Consider the following 23,498-nt stretch of genomic DNA (forward strand, 5'->3'; position numbering starts at 1 on the left):
TTGACCCTAGTGTGCAGGGAGTGGATGGCAAAGTGGGTAATAGTGTATGGAAAGGAACCGCAGATGCTGATTTATACCGGAGATGGGCACAAAATGCTGGAGTTACTCAGCGGGTCAGGCAGCATCTCTGGAGAAAAGGAATAGTTGGCGACTTGGGTAGAAACCCTTCTTCAGACTCTAGATCTAGTGTGAACGGGTGATCGAAGGTCAGTGTGGACTTGGTGGGCCGTTACATAGATACACAGACAATAGGTGCAGGAGTAGAGAATTCGGCCCCTCGAGCCAGCACCGCCATTCAATGTGATCAGGGCTGATCATCCACAATCAGTACCCCGTTCCTGCCTTCTCCCCCTACCCCTTGATTCCACTAGCCCTAAGAGCTCTATCTAACTCTCTTTTGAATGCGTATTCACATGTATACGCATGTTTCCATGCTGTATCACTAAACTAAACTAGATGGATGGCACAGTGGTGCAGCGGTAAATTTGCTGCCTACAGAGCCAGAGATCTGGGTTCGATCCTGACTACGGGTGCTGTCTGTACGGAGTTCGTACATTTTCCCCGTGACCTGCATGGGTTTTCTCCGGGTGCTCCGGTTTCCACCCACACTCCAAAGACGTATAGGTTTGTAGGTTCATTGTAGGTTCATCGTTTATGTAGGATAGTGTTAGTGTGCGGGGATCGCTGTTCGGCGCGGACTCGGTGGGCCAAAGTGCTTGTTTCCGCACTGTATCTCAAAACTAAACTAATTCCCAATTTCCACCATTCTAATAACAGTGCTATTTTTATTTGCAAATTCAGTCACAGGACACTCAAGCATTCTTATCATAAATTGGTCTTTACCCGTCTCATATAAGCGTACTGAGGAAATTTGGTTAGACTCTGAACTGTAGCCTGGTAACCATCTTTACCAGAGGAGAGGATACGGGAGAGGGAACCAAGGACTTACATGAAGCTGCAAACAAAGATAGCACACATGTTGTGATGAATCTGCACTTTCCATAAACAATGGTGCAATACTGAATCAATTTGAAAGGCATTTATATCTTTGAAGTAGGAAACAAAAAGATAATGTTATGGCGAGACTGGAAACTTGTTCTTTGTTGAAGAAGTTTATTGCGACAGCAATATTCGATTACAAAGTTTTCTTAACAAGATTACAGACAACCATTTAAACTAACTGTCCTCTTCGAAGACGTCTCCCAACTAACTCTTTTCGGGCGCCAAAAGCGCACATGACAACGCTGTCCAATCAGCGATGTCGCTCTCTGGACCAATCCCTACGGTTGCACCCACACGTGACCTTGCTGGCCAATCTGAGGGTTCGACAACTAGGACCACTTTCTATGGTCGCTACAATGTGAGAGGTGGAGTGAAATGAAAGTGGCAACGCCTGTGGATTGTGCTAACTACAAAACAGGAGAGAATTTTTTTTTTTAACACAAAGAAAAAGTTAATACAGTAAATTAAATTAAATTAGTCCCTGGTGATATGAGAGTTAACAGTCCTGATGGCCTGTGGGGAAAAACTCCGTCATCCTCTCTGATTACATTATCAGGATTACATTATCAGGAACTTATTTTGACTTGCAAAACACAAGCTGGACACAAAATGCTGGAGTAACTCAGCAGAACAGGCAGCATCTCTGGAGAGAAGGAATGGGTGACGTTTCGGGTCGAGACCCTTCTTCAGACCCAGCAAACCATAAAATGCTGGAGTAACCCAGCTGGTCAGGCAGCATCTGTGGAGAGATTTGCTAGGTGACATTTTGAGTCATTGGCTCCTGCAAGAAGATGTTATAGAACAGGTTTTATATTTGTTATAGAACAGGGCTATGTGAGGATGCTGTTCATTGATTTTAGTTCAGTTTTCAATACCATACTCCCCACCAGACTGGCTGAGAAGCTGCTGAAACTGGGGCTTAACACTCCCCTGTGTGCCTGGATCCTGGACTTTCTCACCAAGCAGGCCCCAAGTGGTCAAGATGGGGAGACATACTTCTAACCCCCTCACCCTGAACATAGGATCCCCCCAGGGCTGCGTCCTTAGCCCCCTACTGTTCTCCCTGTACACCCATGACTGTGGGGCCAGGTTCAGCTCCAACTCCATCATCAAGTTTGCTGATGACACTGTGGTGGTGGGCCTGATCTCCAACAACGATGAGAAGGCCTACCGGGAGGAGGTGGCTGATCTGGCACTCTGGTGTCAGGATAACAGCCTCCTATTGAATGTCACAAAAACTAAGGAGCTGATTGCGGACTTTAGAAGGACTCGACATCCAAGGATGTACACGCCACTGGAGATAAATGGGATTACTGTGGATAGGGTGAGCAGTTTTAAATACCTGGGAGTCCACATCACAAAGGATCTGACATGGACAACACACATTGCCGCACTGGTAAGGCAAGGCAGCACCTTTACCACCTCAGACAGCTGAGGAAATTTATAGTCTCTCTGAGGATCCTTCAGTGCTTCTACTCTGGGGCTGTAGAAAGCATCTTGTCCGGGAACATCACAATCTAGTTTGGGAACAGCTCTGCCCAGGACAGGAAGGCTCTGCGGAGAGTAGTGCGTTCGGCAGAACCCACTATGGGAACTACACTCGCCCCCCTGCAGGACCTATACATCAGGAGGTGCAGATCCAGAGCCAGCAACATTATGGGGGACCCCTGCCACCCCAGCAATGGACTGTTCCAGCTGCTACGGTCAGGCAAACGCCTCCTCTGTCACGCTGTGAAAACAGAGGATGAGACGGAGTTTGTTCCCACAGGCCATCAGGACTGTTAACTCTCGGAGAGAGTTCAACCGTCCCGACACGTCAATTCGATCAACCCGACGCGAGGGCCTCGGACAGTTGGCAGCGGCGACTGTAGACGGTTCAACAGACCCGCGGGTGAACAAAGAGGAAAATGATTGAACTGTATTACCTTCCATCACAGTGAGGAATGTGGAATCCGCCGTGGTGGATGTTTATGTTAAATTTTATTTAATGTGGCTGTGTGTCTTGTTGCTTTTTACTTAGTATGGCTGTATGGTGACTCAAATTTCACTATACCTTAATTGGTACATGTGACAATAAACTGAATCTTGAATGCCACAACTTAAGGCAAGCACAGTTGACATAGGAGATAGAGCAACACGAGACAGGAGGTCAGGAAGGTTCCAGTTGTGAGGGTCCACATGGGTAATAAAAGTAGAGAGTGGATGAGGAAGAGGTTTCTGCAGTGGTATTATGAGCACTTTGGGGCAAAGTGGAGAAGCACCAGGACAAGTAGTGGGGAAGCTGTTCCACAGGGAGGAATCACTTAAATGGGATTTATAGACCAGACTTCAAATTAATTTGGGCCAAGGGTTCTAATGACAGGAAGTTTAATAAATCAAAAGAAATGAGTGAACATGGCCCAGGATACTGAGGAACTGGACAACGATCAAAGCATGACAGGAAAGTGCAGAAAGTATAAGCACTAAGTGAATTAGGGAAGGAAGGATATAAATTATAAAATGTCACGAGCTTTAGTTTAGTTTAGTTTGAAGGTACAGCGCGGAAACAGGCCCTTCGGCCCACCGACTCCTCGCGGACCAATGATCCCTGTACACTAGCACTACCCTACACACTAGGGACAATTTACCGAAGCCAATTTACCTACAAACCTGCTTGTCTTGAGTGTTGGAGGAAACCAGAGCACCCGGGGAAAACCACGCGATCACGGGGGGAAGCATACAAACTTTGTACAGGCAGCACCAATAGTCAGGATCCAACCCGGGTCTCTGGCGCTGTAAGGCAGCAACTCTACCGCTGCACGTACAGAACCTTTAGTAACAAGACAGGTGAGTTGATGGTCCATACAGGAACAAATGAGTTTGATCTTAAAGCTATTACAGTGGTGTGTTTGCAGGGTGACAGATACTGGGAGGACAATATTCCAAGTTATTCAATGTTTCAGAAGCTGGTAGAGCTGCTGCCTCACAGCGCCAGAGACCTGGGTTCAATCCTCACCTCAGGTGTTGTCTGTGTGGTGTTTGCATGTTCTCCCTGTGATTGCGTGCTCCAGTTTCCTCCCATTGCCCAAAGACGTGTGGGTCTGCAGGTTAATTGGCGTCTGTAAAGAAGAAGTGTGCAGGGAGTGGATGAGAAATGTAGAACATAGAACTTGTGTGAACAGGTGATCAATTGTCCAAATGGACTTGGTGGGCCGAAGGGCCTGTTTCCATGCTGTATCTTTAAATAAAATTAAAATGGAGAGGGTGTATGTAGGAAGGACCTGTAGATGTGAGTATAAACTGAAGATAGAAGCAAAATGCTGGAGTAACAGCTGGTCTGGACAGAAGGAATCGGTGACGTTTTGGGTCGAGACCCTTCTTCAGATCGCAAGAAGGGTATCGACCCAAAATGTCACCTCTTCCTTTTCTCGGGAGGTGCTGCCTGACCCGCTGAGTTACTCCAGCTTTCTGTGTCCACAAAGGTAGAGGCGTTGTTATCGATGGAGATATCAGTGCAGTGCTAAGAGGTGATGTGGAAGCAGGGGATGGAGACGTGGAATGGTTTGGGTGACACAATGAATAGTCGGGGAAAGAAGACACAGTGAGAGTGGTCTACAGGTCACTGAAGCGTTGCCTCTCAATTGGTCAAAGCATCGATGGGAAAATATCAATGACATTAGAAAATAGGTGCAGGAGGAAGCCATTCGGCCCATCGAGTCAAATGGCCTCTTCCTGCACCTATTTTCTAATTGGCTCTTCTAGTCCTATTTGGATGAAGTGTAGGAAGCCACAATGGTTACAGGCAAGGACTGATATCCCGTGTTAGTCTTTCCCTCCAAGCACAGTGTCGTACAACTATATTGCAGCTGAGAATATTCATCATCTCACACTGTAGAATGGTGACTCCACTTATAAGATTATTAAGGGGTTGGACACATTAGAGGCAGGAAACATGTTCCCAATGTTGGGGGAGTCCAGAACCAGGGGCCACAGTTTAAGAATAAGGGGTAGGCCATTTAGAACGGAGATGAGGAAAAACTTTTTCAGTCAGAGAGTTGTGAATCTGTGGAATTCTCTGCCTCAGAAGGCAGTGGAGGCCAATTCTCTGAATGCATTCAAGAGAGAGCTAGATAGAGCTCTTAAGGATAGCGGAGTCAGGGGGTATGGGGAGAAGGCAGGAACGGGGTACTGATTGAGAATGATCACATTGAATGGCGGTGCTGGCTCAAAGGGCCGAATGGCCTCCTCCTGCACCTATTGTCTATTGTCTAACAGAGCATGAGATAAGAGATGTGTAGGAAAGAAAACTGCTGATGCTGGTTTAAATCGAAGGTAGACACAAAATGCTGGAGTAATTCAGCGGGTCAGGCAGCATCTCTGGAGAGAGGGAATGGGTGATGCTTTAGGTTGAGACGTTTCTTCAGACTGATGTCAGGGGTGGGGGTGGTACAGGATGTAGTCGGAGACTGGATGATACATCTGGAAGTGTGATAACCAGACATAACCAGCCTGTTCTCTGTATCATTATTGATTACTGAGCTTAACTGAACAAAGGCAAGCTGAAGGCATGGGGTGATCAGCCTCTGCTCACAGGTGACCCTGTAAGCAACTTGAGGTTCCATCCTGACTACGGGTGCAGTCTGTACGGGGTTTGTACGTTCTCCCTGTGACCGTGTGGGTTTTCTCCCGGAACTTCGGTTTCCTCCCACACTCCAAAGATGTACAGGTATGTAGGTTAATTGGCCTGGTATAAATGCAAATTACCCCCAGTGTGTGTAGGATAGTGTTCGTGTACTGGGACGCTGGTTGGTGCAGACTCGGTGGGCCGAAGTGTCTGTTTCCACGCTGTATCTCTAAACTCAACTCTGCAGACTAAGAGATAGTGAATGCACACTACCAGTAAGAATGTATTACACTAAAGCCTCCATTCTCTCCCCATCTTCCATGTGTATAGAAAGATATGGAACACCCGGAGAACATGGTTGTGAAAATTTGCCTTGGTACGATATAATTGTGTGAATGTACATTGGCACTGTGCATGAATATGGGAGGGCAGTGGCTCAGCTGCTAGAGCTGTTGTCTCAAAGCAGGTTTTTGTCCAGGTTCCATCCTGACCCCGCGTGGAATTTGTGTGTTCACCCTGTGACCTTGTGGGTTTCTTCCAGGTGCTCCAGTTTCCTCCCAGATCCCAAAGATGTGCAGGTCTGTAGGGTAATTGGCCCTCTGTGAATTCCCCCTAGTGTGCAGGGAGTGAATGGGATAGTGGGATAGCATGGAGCTAGTGTGAACGTGATCGATGGTCGGCGTGGTCTCTGTTTTCAGGCTGCATCTTTAAACTGAACTAACCTGCATATTGGGAGCAGGCCTAGCTCGCCTTGCGTGGACTCCGATCTTGGCCCTTACCAACTGTGGCGATGAGACCCACGCCACTGAGAGCGGGGAGGGGGGGGAGAGTGTGTCGGAGCGGGATGGGGGACCGTCAGAGAGCGAGGTTGTGGGGGGAGTGGGCGCCGAGAATGATTGCGGGGGGGGAAACTTTTGTAACATTGTCGGTGCCAAAACGTGGCGCGCTTGTGTACCATCTAGGTATGGTCTGCCATATGATTTTACCGGGGCGAATGCAAAACAAAGCATTTCACTGTATCTAGGTACATGTAACAATAAGGTAACACTGCATCACTGAATTTGAAAGCAAACTTATACACCCCTACGTCAATTTAAGGATTTATACAAATTGGTTCCAAATCAACCACGGAGATTTCTCATCTGGAAACAGCAACAACAACTGCACGAGACAGCGGTAAAGAAATAGTCTGTATTTCTATTCAAAACATAGGCTACACAATTAAACCTGTTGGTACAGTAGAGTTTTAAAAAAAGTACAAAAAGCAGAAAAGTTAACGTAGAAAATTGTTGAAATGCTTACAAAAAGACAAACTCATTTTTATCTGCGCAGTAGTGTCCTTGGCTTTGTGACATTGAAAGTCTACATGTTACACTTTGCTATAAAGCACTCTTGGATCAGATACAGCAGCAGTTCCAACCTTTCAAAATGAAAGACTTACTTGTTTACATTTGATAAACCGTGTGAGCTCACCCTCCGTACATGTCTGATTAGGTTGTAAAAATGAGTTGGGACAGTCATCAATCAACCAAACACTGATGCATTAATAGGGCAGCCAACATTGCAAGTACATTTTTATTTACTTGGGCATTAGCTGAAAGCTTGCGAACAAAATTACTGCCTCCCTGTGTCGAAGTAAAGCATTGCAGATGCAGGTTTATACCATAGACACAAAGTGCAAAAGTAACTCAATGGGTCAGGTAGCGTCCCTGGAGGAAAAAGACGGGTGGCGTGTTGGGTATTAAGGCTGAAAGGGGTGGATGGGTGGTGAAGAGCTGGAGGCGAGAAACAGCTTAGTGGTGGCTTAGCGGTAGAGATCCTGCCTTATAGCGCTTACAGCACCACAGACTCGGGTTCGATCCTGACTACGGGTGCTGTCTGTGCGGAGTTTGTACGTTCACCCCGTGGCCATATGGGTTTTCTATGAGATCTTCGGTTTCCTCCCACACTCCAAAGACGTACAGGTTTGTAGGTTAATTGGCTTGGGTTTGTATACTTGGTATAAGTGTAAATTGTCCCTAGTGTGTTCAGGATAGTGTTAATGTTCGGGGATCTCTGGTCGGTGCAGACTTGGTGGGCCGAAGGGCCTGTTTTCGCGCTGTATTTCTAAACGGAACTAAACGAAACGACCAGGATCAATCAGGGCTGGCAGCCAATGAGCTCAGGCAGGGTGGTGCCCTGGTAGGCCCATTGTTGGCTGGGAAAGGTGTGATCTCCAGAGGGATACATACTGTTCAGAGGTGAACAGTAGAACTGGTTACACAACTAGGGTGAGAAAAAAGGTGCGGGGTGGGAAGGAGAAGAAGTTAGAAGTTACTTAAAATTAGAGAATTCAACGTTCATACCGCTGGATTGTAAGCTACCCGTGAAATATTCCTCCAATTTCGTGTGGCCTCAGTCTGGCTATGGAGGAGGCCCAGGTCAGAGAGGTCACTGTGGGCTATGGAGGAGGCCCAGGTCAGAGAGGTCACTGGGCTATGGAGGTGGCCCAGGTCAGAGAGGTCACTGTGGGCTATGGAGGAGACCCTGGTCAGAGAGGTCACTGTGAGCTATGGAGGAGGCCCAGGTCAGAGAGGTCACTGTGGGCTATGGAGGAGGCCCAGGTCAGAGAGGTCACTGTGGGCTATGGAGGAGGCCCAGGTCAGAGAGGTCACTGTGGGCTATGGAGGAGGCCCAGGTCAGAGAGGTCACTGTGGGCTATGGAGGAGGCCCAGGTCAGAGAGGTCACTGTGGGCTATGGAGGAGGCCCAGGTCAGAGAGGTCACTGTGGGGTATTGAGGAGACCCAGGTCAGAGAGGTCACTGTGGGCTATGGAGGAGGCCCAGGTCAGAGAGGTCAGTGTGGGGTATGGAGGAGACCCAGGTTAGTTTGGGTATGGAGGAGGCCCAGGTCAGAGAGGTCAGTCTGGGTATGGCAAGGGGAGATGAAATGGTTGGCCTCGGTGGACCAAGCGCAAGTGTTCAGCAAAACCGTCGCCAAGTCCACGTTTGGTCTCGGCTGTGTAGAGGAGTCCACATCGGGAACACTGGATGCAATAGATGAGGTTACAGGAGATATATGTGAACCTCTGACTCACCTGGAAGGACTGTCGGGAGCCCTGGATGGAGTCAAGGGAGGAGGTAGACGGGCGGGTGCTGCATCTCCTGTGGTTGCAGGGGAAAGTACCTGGGGAGATTGTGGATGGGGATTCAGAGATGGGGGGTGTGAGGAGTACTGTACACCTGGGGGAGTAGCAGGACCACCTCCCTATATCATTTGGTGATCCCTGCATATTCCACATAAACACAAAAAGTTGGAGCAACTCAGCAGGTCAGACAACATCTCCGGAGAAAAGGAATAGGTGACGTTTCGGGTTGAGACCTTGCTTCAGTCTCTCTCTTCACGTAGCCTGAAGAAATGTCTTGACCCAATCAGGGGCCGGTGTGTAGGAGTCATTTTGTGTTTGGACTGGCTACTGTCAGCATATGATGTTATTTTGTCTGGATATATCTTGCCGGATTATTTTCTACACTTGGGGGCGGTTGGGACCCAGACTGCGAGCGGAGAAGGAGATGGCGATGCAGATGGACACGGGGATGGAGCAGCCCGTGGTGACGGAGCGGCGCGCAGCGATGGAACAGGTCACGGCTGCGGCGCGGGTCACGAAGGAGGATCAGATGGAATACCGTGAACTGCAGCTGCTCGCTATGCAGTGCGGCATCAAGGGGAATCTGCAGGCCAAGGCACTACGTGTACACCTTCAAAGGTATTATGAAAATCATCTGAAACTCAGCGCTGATGTGCAGGTGCAGCAGGAGTTGGAGCATTGTACCGGCGGATCGCACAATGCGTTGGCCAAGGGGAAACGGCTGAGCAGGAAGAACCTGCAGATCAAATCTGAGCTGGAAACCGTGACCCAACAGCTGGCTGGGGCAGATACAGGCAGGGAGAGTACACAGTTCTTATCAGACCTGCGACCAGAGCTGTGAGCAGACGGGGACACAGCAGCCAGCTACGACTTGTATGCGAAATAAGTTCAGCCTGGTATGTTCATCTCCATGTTTGTACAACTACTTCGATAAACAACTAATTAAACTGGAAAAACGATCACTCTGACTCCCTGTGGAGTAATGGCAGTTAGAAAAGAGTTTACTGGGAAAGACTGAAAGTTGCCGTGACACAGTGCATTTAGCTACCCAGCACTGGGATTGTTAAAACCTTGTGTTGTTCTAATTCTTTTATTGAGTTTCACCCTTAATTGCGGAAGTCATGAATCTCATTGCCGTTCGTAAGGAGTTTAGTTTAAAGTGAAGTCAGTTGAAAGGCATTTACTATTTGTGTCCAATTCATTAAAGCTTCAGCACAATGTTTTAACTGTTACTTTCAGATTTTAGTTTGTTTGTAGAAAACTAGTTGCTTTCCCTCCAAAATGTTGGTCAGGAGTGTTTTTTATGATATACGACTGTTTTCTCAGCTTAAGCGATGGCACGGTGGTAGAGTTGCTGCCATACAGCGCTTACAGCACCAGAGACCCAGGTTCAGTCTCGCCGATCCCCAGTGCTGGATTAACATAGTAGCAAAGATAGCATTTGCTACGGGCCCCGCATCTTCGAGAGCCCCGCGCTAAATGCTTGAAATCGGCATCCCACTCAGGGTTGCGCGCCGCTCCTCAACCACCGCGGTTTGAATGTGTTGGCGGGGCTGCGTCAACGCCGAAACCGCCAACCCCGAGGCACAGACTCTCACCATCCCCCCCACACACAACCAGAGCGACAGAGACCGGCAGCAAGACAGAGACAGGCAGCGGCACAGAGGTGAGAGACCGGGGTAGACCGTGGGGTGGGGGAGGGGAGGGTTGCCACCTGCCACCTCGGGGAGCGGGGTCGAGTGTGTCGGGGAGCGGAGCTGAGTGTGTCGGGGAGCGGGCCGAGTGTGTTCGGGGAGCGGGGCGAGTGTGGGCGAGGTGTGGCCATTGGCTGGGTGAGGTCACGTGGGACACGGGCGGTGACGTCACCTTGTCCCGTATTTGGGAGTTAGAAAGTTGGCATCCCTCGGAACACCGTTAATTGGTGCTTTGACAAGGCATGGGTTGGGGCAGAAACTGATGTGAAGGTCAGTGTCGCCGGGTATAAGGGTCAGTGTTGCCGGGGTTGGGGGGGTGAGGGTCAGTGTTGCCGCGGTTGGGGAGGGGGGTGAGGGTCAGTGTTGCCGGGGTTGGGGGTCAGTGTTGCCGGGGTTGGGGGTCAGTGTTGCCGGGGTTGGGGGTCAGTGTTGCCGGGGTTGGGGGTCAGTGTTGCCGGGGTTGGGGGTCAGTGTTGCCGTGGTTGGGGGTCAGTGTTGCCGGGGTTGGGGGTCAGTGTTGCCGGGATTGGGGGTCAGTGTTGCCAGGGCTGGGGGTCAGTGTTGCCGGGGTTGGGGGGGGGTGAGGGTCAGTGTTGCTGGGGTTGGCGGGGGTGGGGAGTGAGGATCAATGTTGCTGTGTGTGATGAGCGTTGAACATGAACTTCTGTGTGAAATAGACATTTCCAATATCATCAACAAATTTGCTCACGTTAAATCTAGAAAATGTGACTTTTAAATTGCAGTTTTGTTACTTTTGACATTTGAAATTGTTAAAATAAATAATTTATGTTTTAATATTTATGTGTAATTTTTTAATGTAAGGCCCCTTTATAACCTAAGCTACAGGCCCCGCACTAGCTTAATCCGGCCCTGCCTATCCCTCTCTCGCGTCGAGACCTCTGGGCAGACCCATCAGATCAGGCGCTCTCAAACACTAGTATATCTGAGGGTCGGCACGGTGGCGCGGCGGTAGAGCTACTGCCCCACAGCTCCAGAGACCCGGGTTCAATCTTGACTATGGGTGCTTATCTGCTGGGAGTTTGTACATTCTCTGCGTGACATTCTCTCTAGGTTTTCTCCGAGATCTTCAGGTTCCTCCCACACCCCAAAGACGTACAGGTTTGTGGGTCTTTGAAAGACGTACAGGTTTGTAGATAATTATATCGTGGTATAAATGTAAAACTTGTCCTTCGTGTTACTGTGCGGGGATCGCTGGTCGCTGTGGACTCTGTGGGCCAAAAGGCCCGTTTCTGCGCTGTATCACAACAAAAGGAAATGGATATCTGACCTTTTGCATTCTTAAAATGTCGTATGGTATCCAACATTTGGTTATCCCACTGGATTCTTCCGGACATCAATGATCCCAAGATTGAAGTAACCGATGCTTGCGTTGAGATTGGCGTGCCTGGGTGCTTTGTGGGGTTTCTGTCCGGGTGTGATACTCCAGTGCATGGCACCCTCTGCAGGCTGCACCACTCTGTTGCACAAATGGTCCAGTTCTTCCAAACCAGTCCGGTCCTCAGTTGGCAGCGACGATCTCTGCCACGATGGTGGCAGTGGCACGTGAACCAAATCTCGGAGCTCCTCCTTCAAGCTGGTCGTCTGCTCCGGACCCACCGACCCTGCAAACGAGTGCTCTGACGGAATACTATTGCCATTTTCCTCCCCTCCAACTGCCGGGAGCACACGATCTGTCGTCGGCAGAGTTCTACTGACAACTCCGAGACCTTGAGAGAAAAGACGTTAGCAGTGTGTGATTTTACGTTCTTTGCCCCAGATTAGTGACATTCATAAGGTGGTGAAAAGCCAGAAGGATCCAGGGAAGAGACACAGTGTTGTGCAGGAAGGAACTGCAGATGCTAGTTTAAACTGAAGATAGACACAAAAAGCTGGAGTAACTCAGCAGCTCAGGCAGCATCTCTGGAGAAAAGGAATAGGTGACATTTCGGGTCGAGACTGAAGATTTGGGTGTCTGAAGAAGGGTCTCAGCCCGAAATCGTGTCACCCATTCCCTTTCTCCAGAAATGCTATCTGACTGGCTGAGTTACTCCAGCTTTTTGCGTTTAATGACAGGATTTATTTTTATGGGCCCACCTCTTTCTTTCTAAATTTGAGATAAGACCCAGGGAATTGCAAGATGGTTTATGCACAGACCATCGGTGGCGGCTCTGATTTGTTCCATAGGTTTTCGTCTCTCTCGCTTCCCTCTCCCCTCTCAGTCTGAAGAAGGGTCTCAACCCGAAAAGGCCACTATTCCTTTTCTCCAGAAATGCTGCCTACCCCACTGAGTTAGTCCAGCATTTTGTGTCTGTCTTCAGTGTAAACGAGCATCTGCAGTTCCTTCCTACACAGGGAAAACCTGGTAATGGCCAACCCACTGACGAATCCCTATCCAGGGCAAGTTAGACGTCTTTCCCTTCCTGGGCAATATTAGACCAACATTTAGTGCCGTTTGAGGGAGTAGCTCAACAGTAACATCACACTAAGGGCTGCAAGTGCCAACTTTGCTCAGTGGTGGTGCTCACCATTTGAAAATAGCTTGGTGCAAAATACTGGGAACTTCACTATGATATGAAAGATGGGATAACTGCATGTTTTACTTCATATATTGTCGAAGTAACAGACAGAAAGCTTCAAATATGGTCCAGAATGGATGGCTGATACAGAGGAGGGACAGGCATCCTTACTCAGACACGGAGCTCATGGAAAGATTCAAGCAAATGGCAGCCGTTGCATTAGCCCGCATTTCCATAACATGCATTCATTGGCAAGCTTTTTTAAAGAGTGGTACAAAATAAAAATAGGGGCTGCACAGTGGCAGAGTTGCTGCCTTGCAGTGCCAGAGACCCGGGTTCGATCCTGACTGTGGGTGTTTTTCTGTACGGAGTTTCTACATTCTCCCCATGACCTGCATGGGTTTTCTTCGGGAGCTCTGGTTTCCTCCCATGTTCCAAAGATGTATGGGTTTGTAGGCTAGCTGGATTGGTATTATTATAAATTGTCCCTAGTGTGTGTAGGATAATGTTCGTGTGCAGCGATCGCCTGTCGGCACGGACCCGGTGGGCCGAAGGGCTTGTTTCCACACTGTATGTCTAAACTACACTAAAAACTCATAGAATCATAGTCCTACAGCACAGAACCAATTCATCGGACCAACCCATCATGCCAACAAAGATGCCCCATCTAAGGAAGTATAAGAAAATAACTGCAGATGCTGGTACAAATCGAAGGTATTTATTCACAAAATGCTGGAGTAACTCAGCAGGTCAGACAGCATCTCAGGAGAGAAGGAATGGGTGACGTTTCGTTATTATTTACGTTATTATTTCAGTGAGTCCTCCTTACGTTTGCTCTGCTCCACTGGGTGGTTCAACAGGTAAGTGGACAGGTCTTTCAGCTTCAGGTTCAACTGATGATTGGCTTGCTTGTACCAAGCCAGCTCCTTGTCCAGCATTTGGATGCAACCCTCGTACTGCTTCTGCCGCCCAGCAATGCCTTCATCCACCTGGCCTGTGAATGGGTGGCAGAAAAGGAAACATCATTCCACCCGAACCGTAAAACTATGCCACTGGGTGCTTTTATATCAGTCAGAGAGTCATACGGGGAACAGGCCCTTCGGCCCAACTTGCCCATGCCGACCAACACCGCCCATCCACACTCGTGCCACCTGCCGGCATTTGACAGCTCATTCCATCTATTAAAGCATTTCAAGAGTCATGAGTGTGTTATTGTTGTATGTACGGAAACAGAGCAAGTTATAGTCATACAGCATGGAAACTGGCCCTTCAGCCCAAATTGCTCATGCTAACCAAGATTCCTATCTGCACAATCCCACTGGCGTGCTTTTGGCCCATATCCTATAAATAAATCTTTCCTATCCATGTACCTGTCCAAATGTCTTTTAAATGTTATAGTACCTGCCTCAACAATCCCCTCTGGCAGTTCGTTCCGTAGACCCACTATCCTCTGTGTGAAAAAGTTGCCCCTCAGTTTCCTATCAAATTTTTGTCCTCTAACCTTAAACCTACAGCCTCTAGTTCTTGATCTCTTTACTTTGGGTAAAAGATTGTGCATCTGCTCTACCTATTTCCCTCATGATTTTACACCGATCAGCCAAAACATTATGACCACTGACAGGCGAAGTGAATAACATTAATTATCTTGTTACAATGGCAGCTGTCAAGGGGTGGGATATATTGGGTAGCAAGTAAACAGTCAGTTCTTGAAGTTGATATGATGGATGCAGGAGAAATGGGCAGGAGTAAAGACCTGAGCGACTTTGACAAGGGCCAAATTGTTACGGCCAGATGACTGGGTCAGAGCATCTCTGAAAAGGCAAGGCTTGTGGGGTGCTCCCGGTCAGCAGTGATGAGCGCCTATCAACAGTGGTCCGAGGAGGGACAAACTACAAACCGGCCACAGGGTGTTGAGCGTTCAAGGCTCATCGATGTGCGAGGGCAACAAAGACTATCCCGAACCGACAGAAGGTCTACTGTGGCACAAGTCACAGAAAATGTTAATGGTGGTCACGGGAGGAATGTGCCACAATACACAGTGCATCGCACCCTGCTGCGTCTGGGGCTGCACATGGAGGACCAACAGCATATTAGGCAGGTGGTCATAATGTTTTGCCTGATTGGTGTATACACTTGTACAAGATGACCCCTCATCCTCCTGTGTTGTAAGGAATTAAGCCCTAGCCTGCCCAACCACTCCGTCTAGCTCAGACCATCAAGTCCTGACAACGTCCTCACAAGTCTTCTCCACACACTTTCCAACTTGCAGCAACAAAATAGGTCAGTAAACCCAGTACTCACCAGGTAATATAATAATAAAACAAACAAAAAAGTTTGTAATAGAAAAAAAGACAATATTAGTGCAAAGCAAAACTGAAGCGCAGTTCCTGGTGCAACCAAGACGGTTTGTTAATGACAGCTCCACCACCGGCAACCTTGGTTCCACAGCCTTGCTGGATCATCTGTTTTGCCGGACTAACAGAGGTCACATAATAATAATTCAACAATACACCTCCGACCTCTAATTATACTCCTCCCCTGTCTCTAAAACACCATGGACCTCTAGAAACTTAAATAAAACAAATAATAAATGTAAATTCCATTGACAGTGAAACTTGCATTCCTTGCAGGGGCATCCCGGGCGTTGGGTAAACGAGCTGCCCTCGGAAGTGCCCATGAGGGATGGATCGGCGACAGGCCGCGGGGACGAGGGGCTGCTGTCCCGGCAGACGTACGTACGGCCCACGGGGGGCAGAAACGCGAGCCCAGGTCGAGATCAGCCGCCTCTGACCTGGACAATTTAGATGCGCCGGTGAGTAAGTTTGCCGATAACATCAATTGGAGGGTTTCAGCTACAGGGAGAGGTTGGATAAACTTGGATTGTTTTCTCGGGACCATTGGAGTTGAGGCGAGACTTGATGGAAGTATATAAAATTATGAGAGGCATAGATCGGTTAGACAGTTAAAACCTTTCTTCCAGGGTGGAAATGCCCCAACACTAGAGGGCATAGCTGTAACTTGAGAGGGACGCCCTGGGGGAATTTGAAGTGCCCAATCGGCCATACTGCTGAGTTGCCTGCGTCGTTGGCAAATGGCACTAAATCTGGCCGCAGAAGTCCCGATATGGTCGAGGTCGGCCGCCTTACCTGGCTTGGTTTTCGGGGTGATTTCAGGGGGAATTTCAAGGGCGCTCTCGAAGTTTTGTCCGGATTAAAGGAGTATCAGCTGCTGGAAAATTGGTGGTGGACCTGCACTATTTTTGTTCATTTCCTGTAATATATTTTATCCGAAGACAATGGCACAGCAGTAGAACCCAGAGAGTGGTGCAGCTGGTAGAGCTGCTGCCTCACAGCAACAGAGACCCGGGTTCAGTCCTCACCTTGGGTACCGTCTGTGTGGAGTTTGCACCTTCGCTCTGTGAGCGTGTGGGTTTCCTCTGGGTGCTGTGGTTTCTGAACACAGCCCAAAGACGGTTTATAGGTTAATTGTCCTCTGTAAATTGCCCCTTTAGTGTGTCGGAAGTGGATGAATAAGTGGGAATACACAGAACTAGAGTGACCCCATAACTGGCGTGAACTCGGTGGGCCATTGGGTCTATTTCTATGCTGTATCTCCAAACTAAACTAAACAAGGAGTGCTGTCTCACAGCGCCAGCAACCCGGGTTCAATCCTGACCTCTGCCGCTGTCTGCAGAGTTTGCACGTTCTCCCTGTAATTGGAAGGGTTTCTTCCTCGTGCTACAGTTTCTTCCCCAGTTGAAAGCACCTAGAGAATTGGCCTCCACTGCCTTCCGAGGCAGAGAATTCCACAGATTTACAACTCTCTGAGTGAAAATGTTTTTCCTCATCTCCGTTCTAAAGGGCCTACCCCTTATTCGTAAACCGTGGCCCCTGGTTCTGGACTCCCCCAACATTGAGAACATGTTTCCTGCCTCTAACGTGTCCAACCCCTTAATAATGTATACGCGCCTAGTCGCTCCAGTCTTTCAACATACGATAGTCCCGCCATTCCAGGAATTAACCTAGTAAACCTACGCTGCACGCCCTCAATAGCAAGAATGTCCTTCCTCAAATTTGGAGACCAAAACTGCACACAGTACTTCAGGTGTGGTCTCACTAGGGCCCTGTACAACTGCAGAAGGACCTCTTTGCTCCAATACTCAACTCCTCTTGTTATGAAGGCCAAAGGGCGGCACGGTAGTGCAGCGGTAGAGTTGCTGCTTTACAGCGAATGCAGCGCCGGAGAATCAGGTTCGATCCTGACTACGGGTGCTGCACTGTAAGGAGTTTGTACGTTCTCCCCGTGACCTGCGTGGGTTTTCTCCGAGATCTTCGGTTTCCTCCCACACTCCAAAGACGTACAGGTATGTAGGTTAATTGGCTGGGTAAATGTAAAAAATTGTCCCTAGTGGGTGTAGGATAGTGTTAATGTACGGGGATCACTGGGCGGCACGGACTTGGAGGGCCGAAAAGGCCTGTTTCCGGCTGTGTATATATATATATATGATATGATAACATGCCATTAACTTTCTTCACCACCTGCTGTACCTACATGCTTCCTTTCAGTGACTGATGAACAAGGACACCCAGATCTCTTTGTACTTCCCCATTTCCTAACTTGACACCATTCAGATCTGCCTTCCTGTTCTTACCACCAAAGTGGATAACCTCACATTTATCCACATGAAGCTGCATCTGCCATGTCCTTGCTTTGTGGAGCTTGTACGCATTTGGTGATGACTCTGTCAAACATAAAGCAGTTTCTCTGGTCATAGAAAGATGCAGCACAGAAGCAGGCACTTCACCGCCCACCCCTCATCCCCCAAGACACCACTAACCATCAAGCACCCATCACTGGATCCAGGTCGAGAGGCTGTGAGACAGGGGCTCGACTGCCTGTGCCCCTGTGCTTCCCACTGGATGAAATATATTGCAGGAATTTAATAAATAGTAACAAATAGACCTGTACGATAGTTGATAAAATAAAATAAAAACATACAGGAGAATAACTGGAGGATACTATATGATGGACATAGAACGTAAATAGTACAGCACAGAAATGGCCCTCTGGTGCACAATGTTTGTGCAGAACATGATGCCAAGTTAAACCGATCTCATCTGCCTGTACATGATCCATATCCCTCTATTCCCGGCACTTTCGGTGCCAATCTAAACACCTCTGAAACGCCACTATTGTACCTGCCTCCACAACCACCCCCTAGTAATGGCTCCAAACCCCCAGCACCTGAACTTGCCCCACACATCGCCATTAAACTTTACTCTCTCGTTACAGCTATGCCCTCTAGTGTTGGGACATTTCCACCCATGAAAAAAGGTTTTAACTGTCTAATCAATCTATGCCTCTCATCATTTTATATACTTCCATCAAATCTCGCCTCAACTCCAACGCTCCAGAGAAAACAATCCAGGTTTACCCAACCCCTCCTCGTAGCTGAAACCCTCTAATTGGTGTTGTCGGCAAACTTACTCACCGGCCCATCTGAATTGTCCAAGTTATTTATATATATCATAGCAGAGGTCCCAGCACAGATCCCTGAATATCTTCCTTCTACCACAACCATCTACAAATAAGCCAGTTCCGAATCCATACGACCACGTCATTGTGAATCCCGTGAATCTTAATCTTCTGGATCAGCTTACCATGAGGGATCTAATCGAAAGCCTTACTGAAATCCACGTATACATCTACCGCCCTACCTTCACCAATCTCCTTCACAATAGACAATAGGTGCAGGAGGAGGCCATTCGGCCCTTCGAGCCAGCACCGCCATTCAATGTGATCATGGCTGATCATTCTCAATCAGTACTCCGTTCCTGCCTTCTCCCCATACCCCCTGACTCCGCTATCCTTAAGAGCTCTTTCGTCACCTCCTCAAAAACCTCAAGTTAGTAATACACAACGCAGACTCTAGTCTTTTGAGATACAGAGCGGAAACATGCACTCCGAGTCCGCACTGACCAGCGATACACTAGCACTATCCAACACCACTAGGTACAATTTTAGCGAAGTCAATTAACCTACAAACCTGCACGTCTTTGGAGTGTGGGAGGAAACCGGAGCACCCGGAGAAAACCCACGTGATCACAGGGAAAATGTACAAACTCCGTACAGACAACACCCATAGTCAGGATCGAAACTGGGTCTCTGGCGCTCTAAGGCAGCAACTCTACCGCTGCACCACTGTGCCGCCCTAATGATTATGCCTACATATTATCAGCACTCCTGGGTGCACTACACAATTATAATGCAGTATAATTGGCCACTGTGTAGCAGCGTAGTCAGCCACTACCTTGGCAGTGCTGCAGCAGGACCTGCAGGTTCCGCTCATGCTCCTTCTGCTGCAAGGTGAGGCAGCGATCCGTCTCCAGCCGCTGCCGCTCCAGTGCTGCCTCCAGCCAGTAAATGAGTTTCTGCTGCTCGTCTGCTTGCATCTCCAGCTCCATGAAGGCCAGCTGCACCTTGCGTTCCTCTTCTCGCAGCGTCACCACCTGCAGCCAACACAGTGACACTGCTTTAGAGCACTGCTCAATCCACCAGAGGGGGTTCGAACTGCAGTGCAGCTCGAGGGCAAACCAGAGCCCTGGTGCTGACCAAAGATAGACGCAAAAAGCTGGAGCAACTCAGCGGGTCAGGCAGCATCTCTGGAGAAAAGGAACTGGTGACGTTTCGGATCGAGACCCTTCTTTGGATTGAGAGTCAGGGGAAAGGGAAACGAGAGATATAGAGGGATATAGAACAAATGAATGAAAGATGTGCAAAACATTACAATGATCAAGGAAAGGTGGAGCCCACAATGGTCCATTGTTTGCTGTGGGTTAGGTTGTGTGAGAAAGTAACAGACAGTGAAACTAGTACAATGGCTAAGGTGGGGGAGGGACAGAGAGAGAGGGGATGCAAGGTTTACTGACATCAGATAGAAATTAAATGTGCAAACCCAAGAGCAACTGGGATTAGTGTAGATGGGCAAAAAGGTTAGCACGGAGGCGCTGGGCCAAAGGGCTCATTTTTGTGTAAAACATCAAGTGCTGGTGGAACTCACGAGGTCTGACAACATATGTGGAGGGAATTGACAGACGTTTCACATCAGGACACAGGTTTGTTAGACACAGGTGCGGAATTTGGCCATTCGGCCCATCAAGTTTGCTCTGCCATTCGATCACAGATGATCTATTTTTCCCTCTCAACCCCATTCTCCTGCTTTCTCCCCGCAAACATTGGCGCCCTTACTAATCAAGAACCTGTCAATCTCTGCTTTAATAATACCCATTGACTTGGCCTCCACAGGCACCTGTGGCAATGAATGCAACGTATTCACCACCCTCTGGCCATAGAAAATCCTCCTCATCTCCATTCTAAAAGTTCGTCCTTTTATTCTGAGGCTGTGCCCCCCCCCCCGAGACTGAGGGTCCTATACTCCCACCACGGGAAATGTTTTCACGTTTCATGACACTTCTTCAAACGTTGCCTGTCCATTCCCTCCACAGATGTTGCTTGATCGGCTGAGTTCCTCCTGCATTTTGTGTTTTGCTCACGATTCCAACATTTGCAGTTCCTTGTGTCTCCAAAGAGATTACAATCTCTATGTACTACTGTTACCCTCCGAAAAAAATGGATGCATTTACGTTAGACTTGAGACATACAGCGCAGAAACAGGTCCTTCAGCCCAGAGTCACCCCATACACTAGCACTATCAAACACATAGAAACATCGAAAATAGGTGCAGGAGGAGGCCTTTCTGCCCTTCGAGCCAGCACTGCCATTCATTGTGATCATGGCTGATCATCCACAATCAACAACCCGTGCCTGCCTTCTCCCCATATCCCTTGATTTCACTAGCCCCTAGAGCTCTATCTAACTTTCTCTTAAATCCATCCAGTGATTTGGCTTCCACTGCCCTCTGTGGCAGCGAATTCCACAAATTCACAACTCTCTGGGTGAAAAAGTTCCTTCTCACCTCGGCTTGTCCACAATAGGGACAATTTACAATTTTTACCAAAGCCAAATTAACCTACACACCTGAACATCTTTGGAGCGTGGGAGGTACATGGAGCACTTGGAGAAAACCCACGCGGTCTCAGGAAGAACAAACTCCGTGCAGACAGCACCCGAAGTCAGGATCGAACCTGTGTCTCTGGCGCTGCGAGGCAGCAACTCTACTGCTGCGCCACCATGCCACCACACCCAGGATGGTGCAGTGAGAGAGTATTAAAAATGCAGCGTTACCTTATCAAAGTACTTGCACAGCAGTGCTCTGGTCTCGGATGCTGAGAGGTAGCTGAGCTTGGCCATCAGGTTCATTTCGCACTGGGACAGCATGCTGGCTGATGCACGCAACACACTCTGGCGCCGGGTGATGGTCTCGTTCTTGTACTCTATGGCAGCATCAAGAGCCTCAATAGCCTCATCCAGCTGGAAAAGGCTCCTTTCTTCCTGGAGAGCAACGGTAGAAAAATCACTGAAGCACACGCTCAACCCTGCAATAAAATGCAGCCTTCAGCAGGTCCGAGAGGAAGACAGAAGGAGACGGAGAGAGAGGGAGGGAGGGGGAAAGAGACAAATAACAACAAAATAATGGCCGGTATCACAAAATGCTGGAGTAACTCAGCAGGTCAGGCAGCATCTAGGAGAGAGGGAATGGGTGACATTTCGGGTCGAGAACCTGGTTCAGTCTGAAGAAGGGTCTCGACCCGAAACGTCACCCATTCCCTCTCTCCTAGATGCTGCCTGACCGGCTGAGTTACTCCAGCATTTTGTGATACATTCGATTTGTACCAGCATCTGCAGTTATTTTCCGACACAAAATAATGGCCTATCAACTTAGCACTGAACCATGATTGATCCAAAATGTTCATTTTGTTTCTCCCATCACAAATTCCAGCTTGCCTTAAGTGTCTTAATCTATTAGTTTAATTTAGCACAGCATGGAAACAAGCCCACTGAGTCCATGCTGACCACCAGTCAGTCACCCGTTTACACTGGATCTATGTTACTTTCTCACCTGCTCCCTGCAGACTAGGAGCAGCTTTTCAGAGGACAATTAATCTACGAACCTGCATGACTTCGGGATGTGGGAGAAAACCGGAGCACCATAAAAACCCATGGTCATTGGGAGAACATGCAAATTCCACACAGACAGCACCCAAGGTCAGGAGTGCACCCGGCTCTCTGACTTCAATTGAGCACTGAGACTGGAAAACTAGTTGCTTTGGCTAGAAAACATTTATCGGGAATTTGACAGTTGCAAGCCTCCGAGAATGTCGGATGGAGTTTTGGAAGGAAGATGTTTTGTATATATTTTTTTCTTGAATTAAGTATTTTTTGATAAGAAAAGAAAAAAAAAGATGCCTTCTAGGTCACAACCAGTTTCACTAAAACAGGGAGAACTACTCTTTCTGGCACAGAAAACAAATTAAAGTGATTGACAGTAAACCAGAGATGAAACCAGGTCATTCTTTAACGCTCAGGGTGAAAGAATGGTGGAGGTAGACTTGAAGTAATTAAAAAAGAGAAAAGAACTTCACTGCTTACTCTTTTCAAAGTACTACATGTACAAATGTGCAAAGAAAGTTGCAGTTCCTGCACAGCTTTTCTTTTGCCCCGAGGGAAACTTCTGAACTTAACACACGATTATTCAATTCAAAACAGATTGAACATTTAAATACTTTTTCAGACACTTGAAAGTACGCAGAGGCTCCTCCATATGGCACAACTGGTAAGTAAAGCCAATTAACAGACTTGCTATCAGCAGTTCTACAAAGTCCAGGGTTGTTAATCTTGATTATAAAACTAAGTATAGGCACATGACTTTTTTTAAAAAATTGTAATGTTTTTTTAATTTTATTTCTCACTTAAATGAGTTTTTAAAGTAATATTATTTACACATATTTCTAAAACTATAAATACATTTGACTGGTTTGTTCAATGTTCTGATCATCAAGAGATATTCATTGAACATTACAGCACAGGAAAAGGCCCTTCGGCCCACAATGTCTGTGCTGAACATGATGCCAAGACCCATCACATATCTGCACATAACCCATATCTGCGTGTCGGAAGGAATTGCAGATGTGGGTTTATACCAAAGATAGATGCAATGTGCTGGAGTAACTCAACAGGTCAGGTAGCTTATCTGGAGAGAAAGGGTGGGCGACTTTAGAGTTTGAAGAAAGGTTCCAGCCTGAAACATCATACCCTTTTATTACCCAGAGATGCTGCCTGACCCGCTGAGTTACTCTAGCACTTTGTGTCTATTTTCGCCATAACCCACATCCAGTTTGTTTGAAAAGCAGTTTTAAAATTTTATTTGATACCATTTTTTCTAAGTCAACCCTGACTACGGGTGCTGTCTGTACGGAGTTTGTACGTTCTCCCTGTGACCGCATGGGTCTTCTCTGGGTGCTCCGGTTTCTTTCCAAACTTCAAAGATGTATGGGTGTATTCAAAACAAAGCATTTCACTGTCGGCACTGTAAACCTAGGTACATGTGACAATAAAGTATCACTGAATTGACTGAACCACATTGAATTGAGGTTTGT

The 23,498-nt window shown here is 48.0% G+C and overlaps 1 protein-coding gene across 1 annotated transcript in view; it reads right to left on the minus strand.

Moving 5' to 3' along the window:
• Positions 1 to 6,472: 6,472 nt before the first annotated feature.
• kif7 (kinesin family member 7) overlaps positions 6,473 to 23,498 on the minus strand; it is a 55,593-nt gene continuing 38,567 nt past the window's right edge. The window contains exons 14-17 of the mRNA XM_078427146.1: positions 21,187 to 21,393; positions 19,253 to 19,451; positions 13,772 to 13,936; positions 6,473 to 12,153 (exon numbers count right to left, since the gene is read on the minus strand). Coding sequence (XP_078283272.1) covers positions 11,756 to 12,153; positions 13,772 to 13,936; positions 19,253 to 19,451; positions 21,187 to 21,393 — 969 coding nt within the window. The 3' untranslated portion in view covers positions 6,473 to 11,755. The remainder of the gene's footprint in view (positions 12,154 to 13,771; positions 13,937 to 19,252; positions 19,452 to 21,186; positions 21,394 to 23,498) is intronic.

This window comes from Rhinoraja longicauda, chromosome 33 (assembly GCF_053455715.1).
Source record: "Rhinoraja longicauda isolate Sanriku21f chromosome 33, sRhiLon1.1, whole genome shotgun sequence".
Classification (NCBI taxonomy): Eukaryota; Metazoa; Chordata; class Chondrichthyes; order Rajiformes; family Arhynchobatidae; genus Rhinoraja; species Rhinoraja longicauda.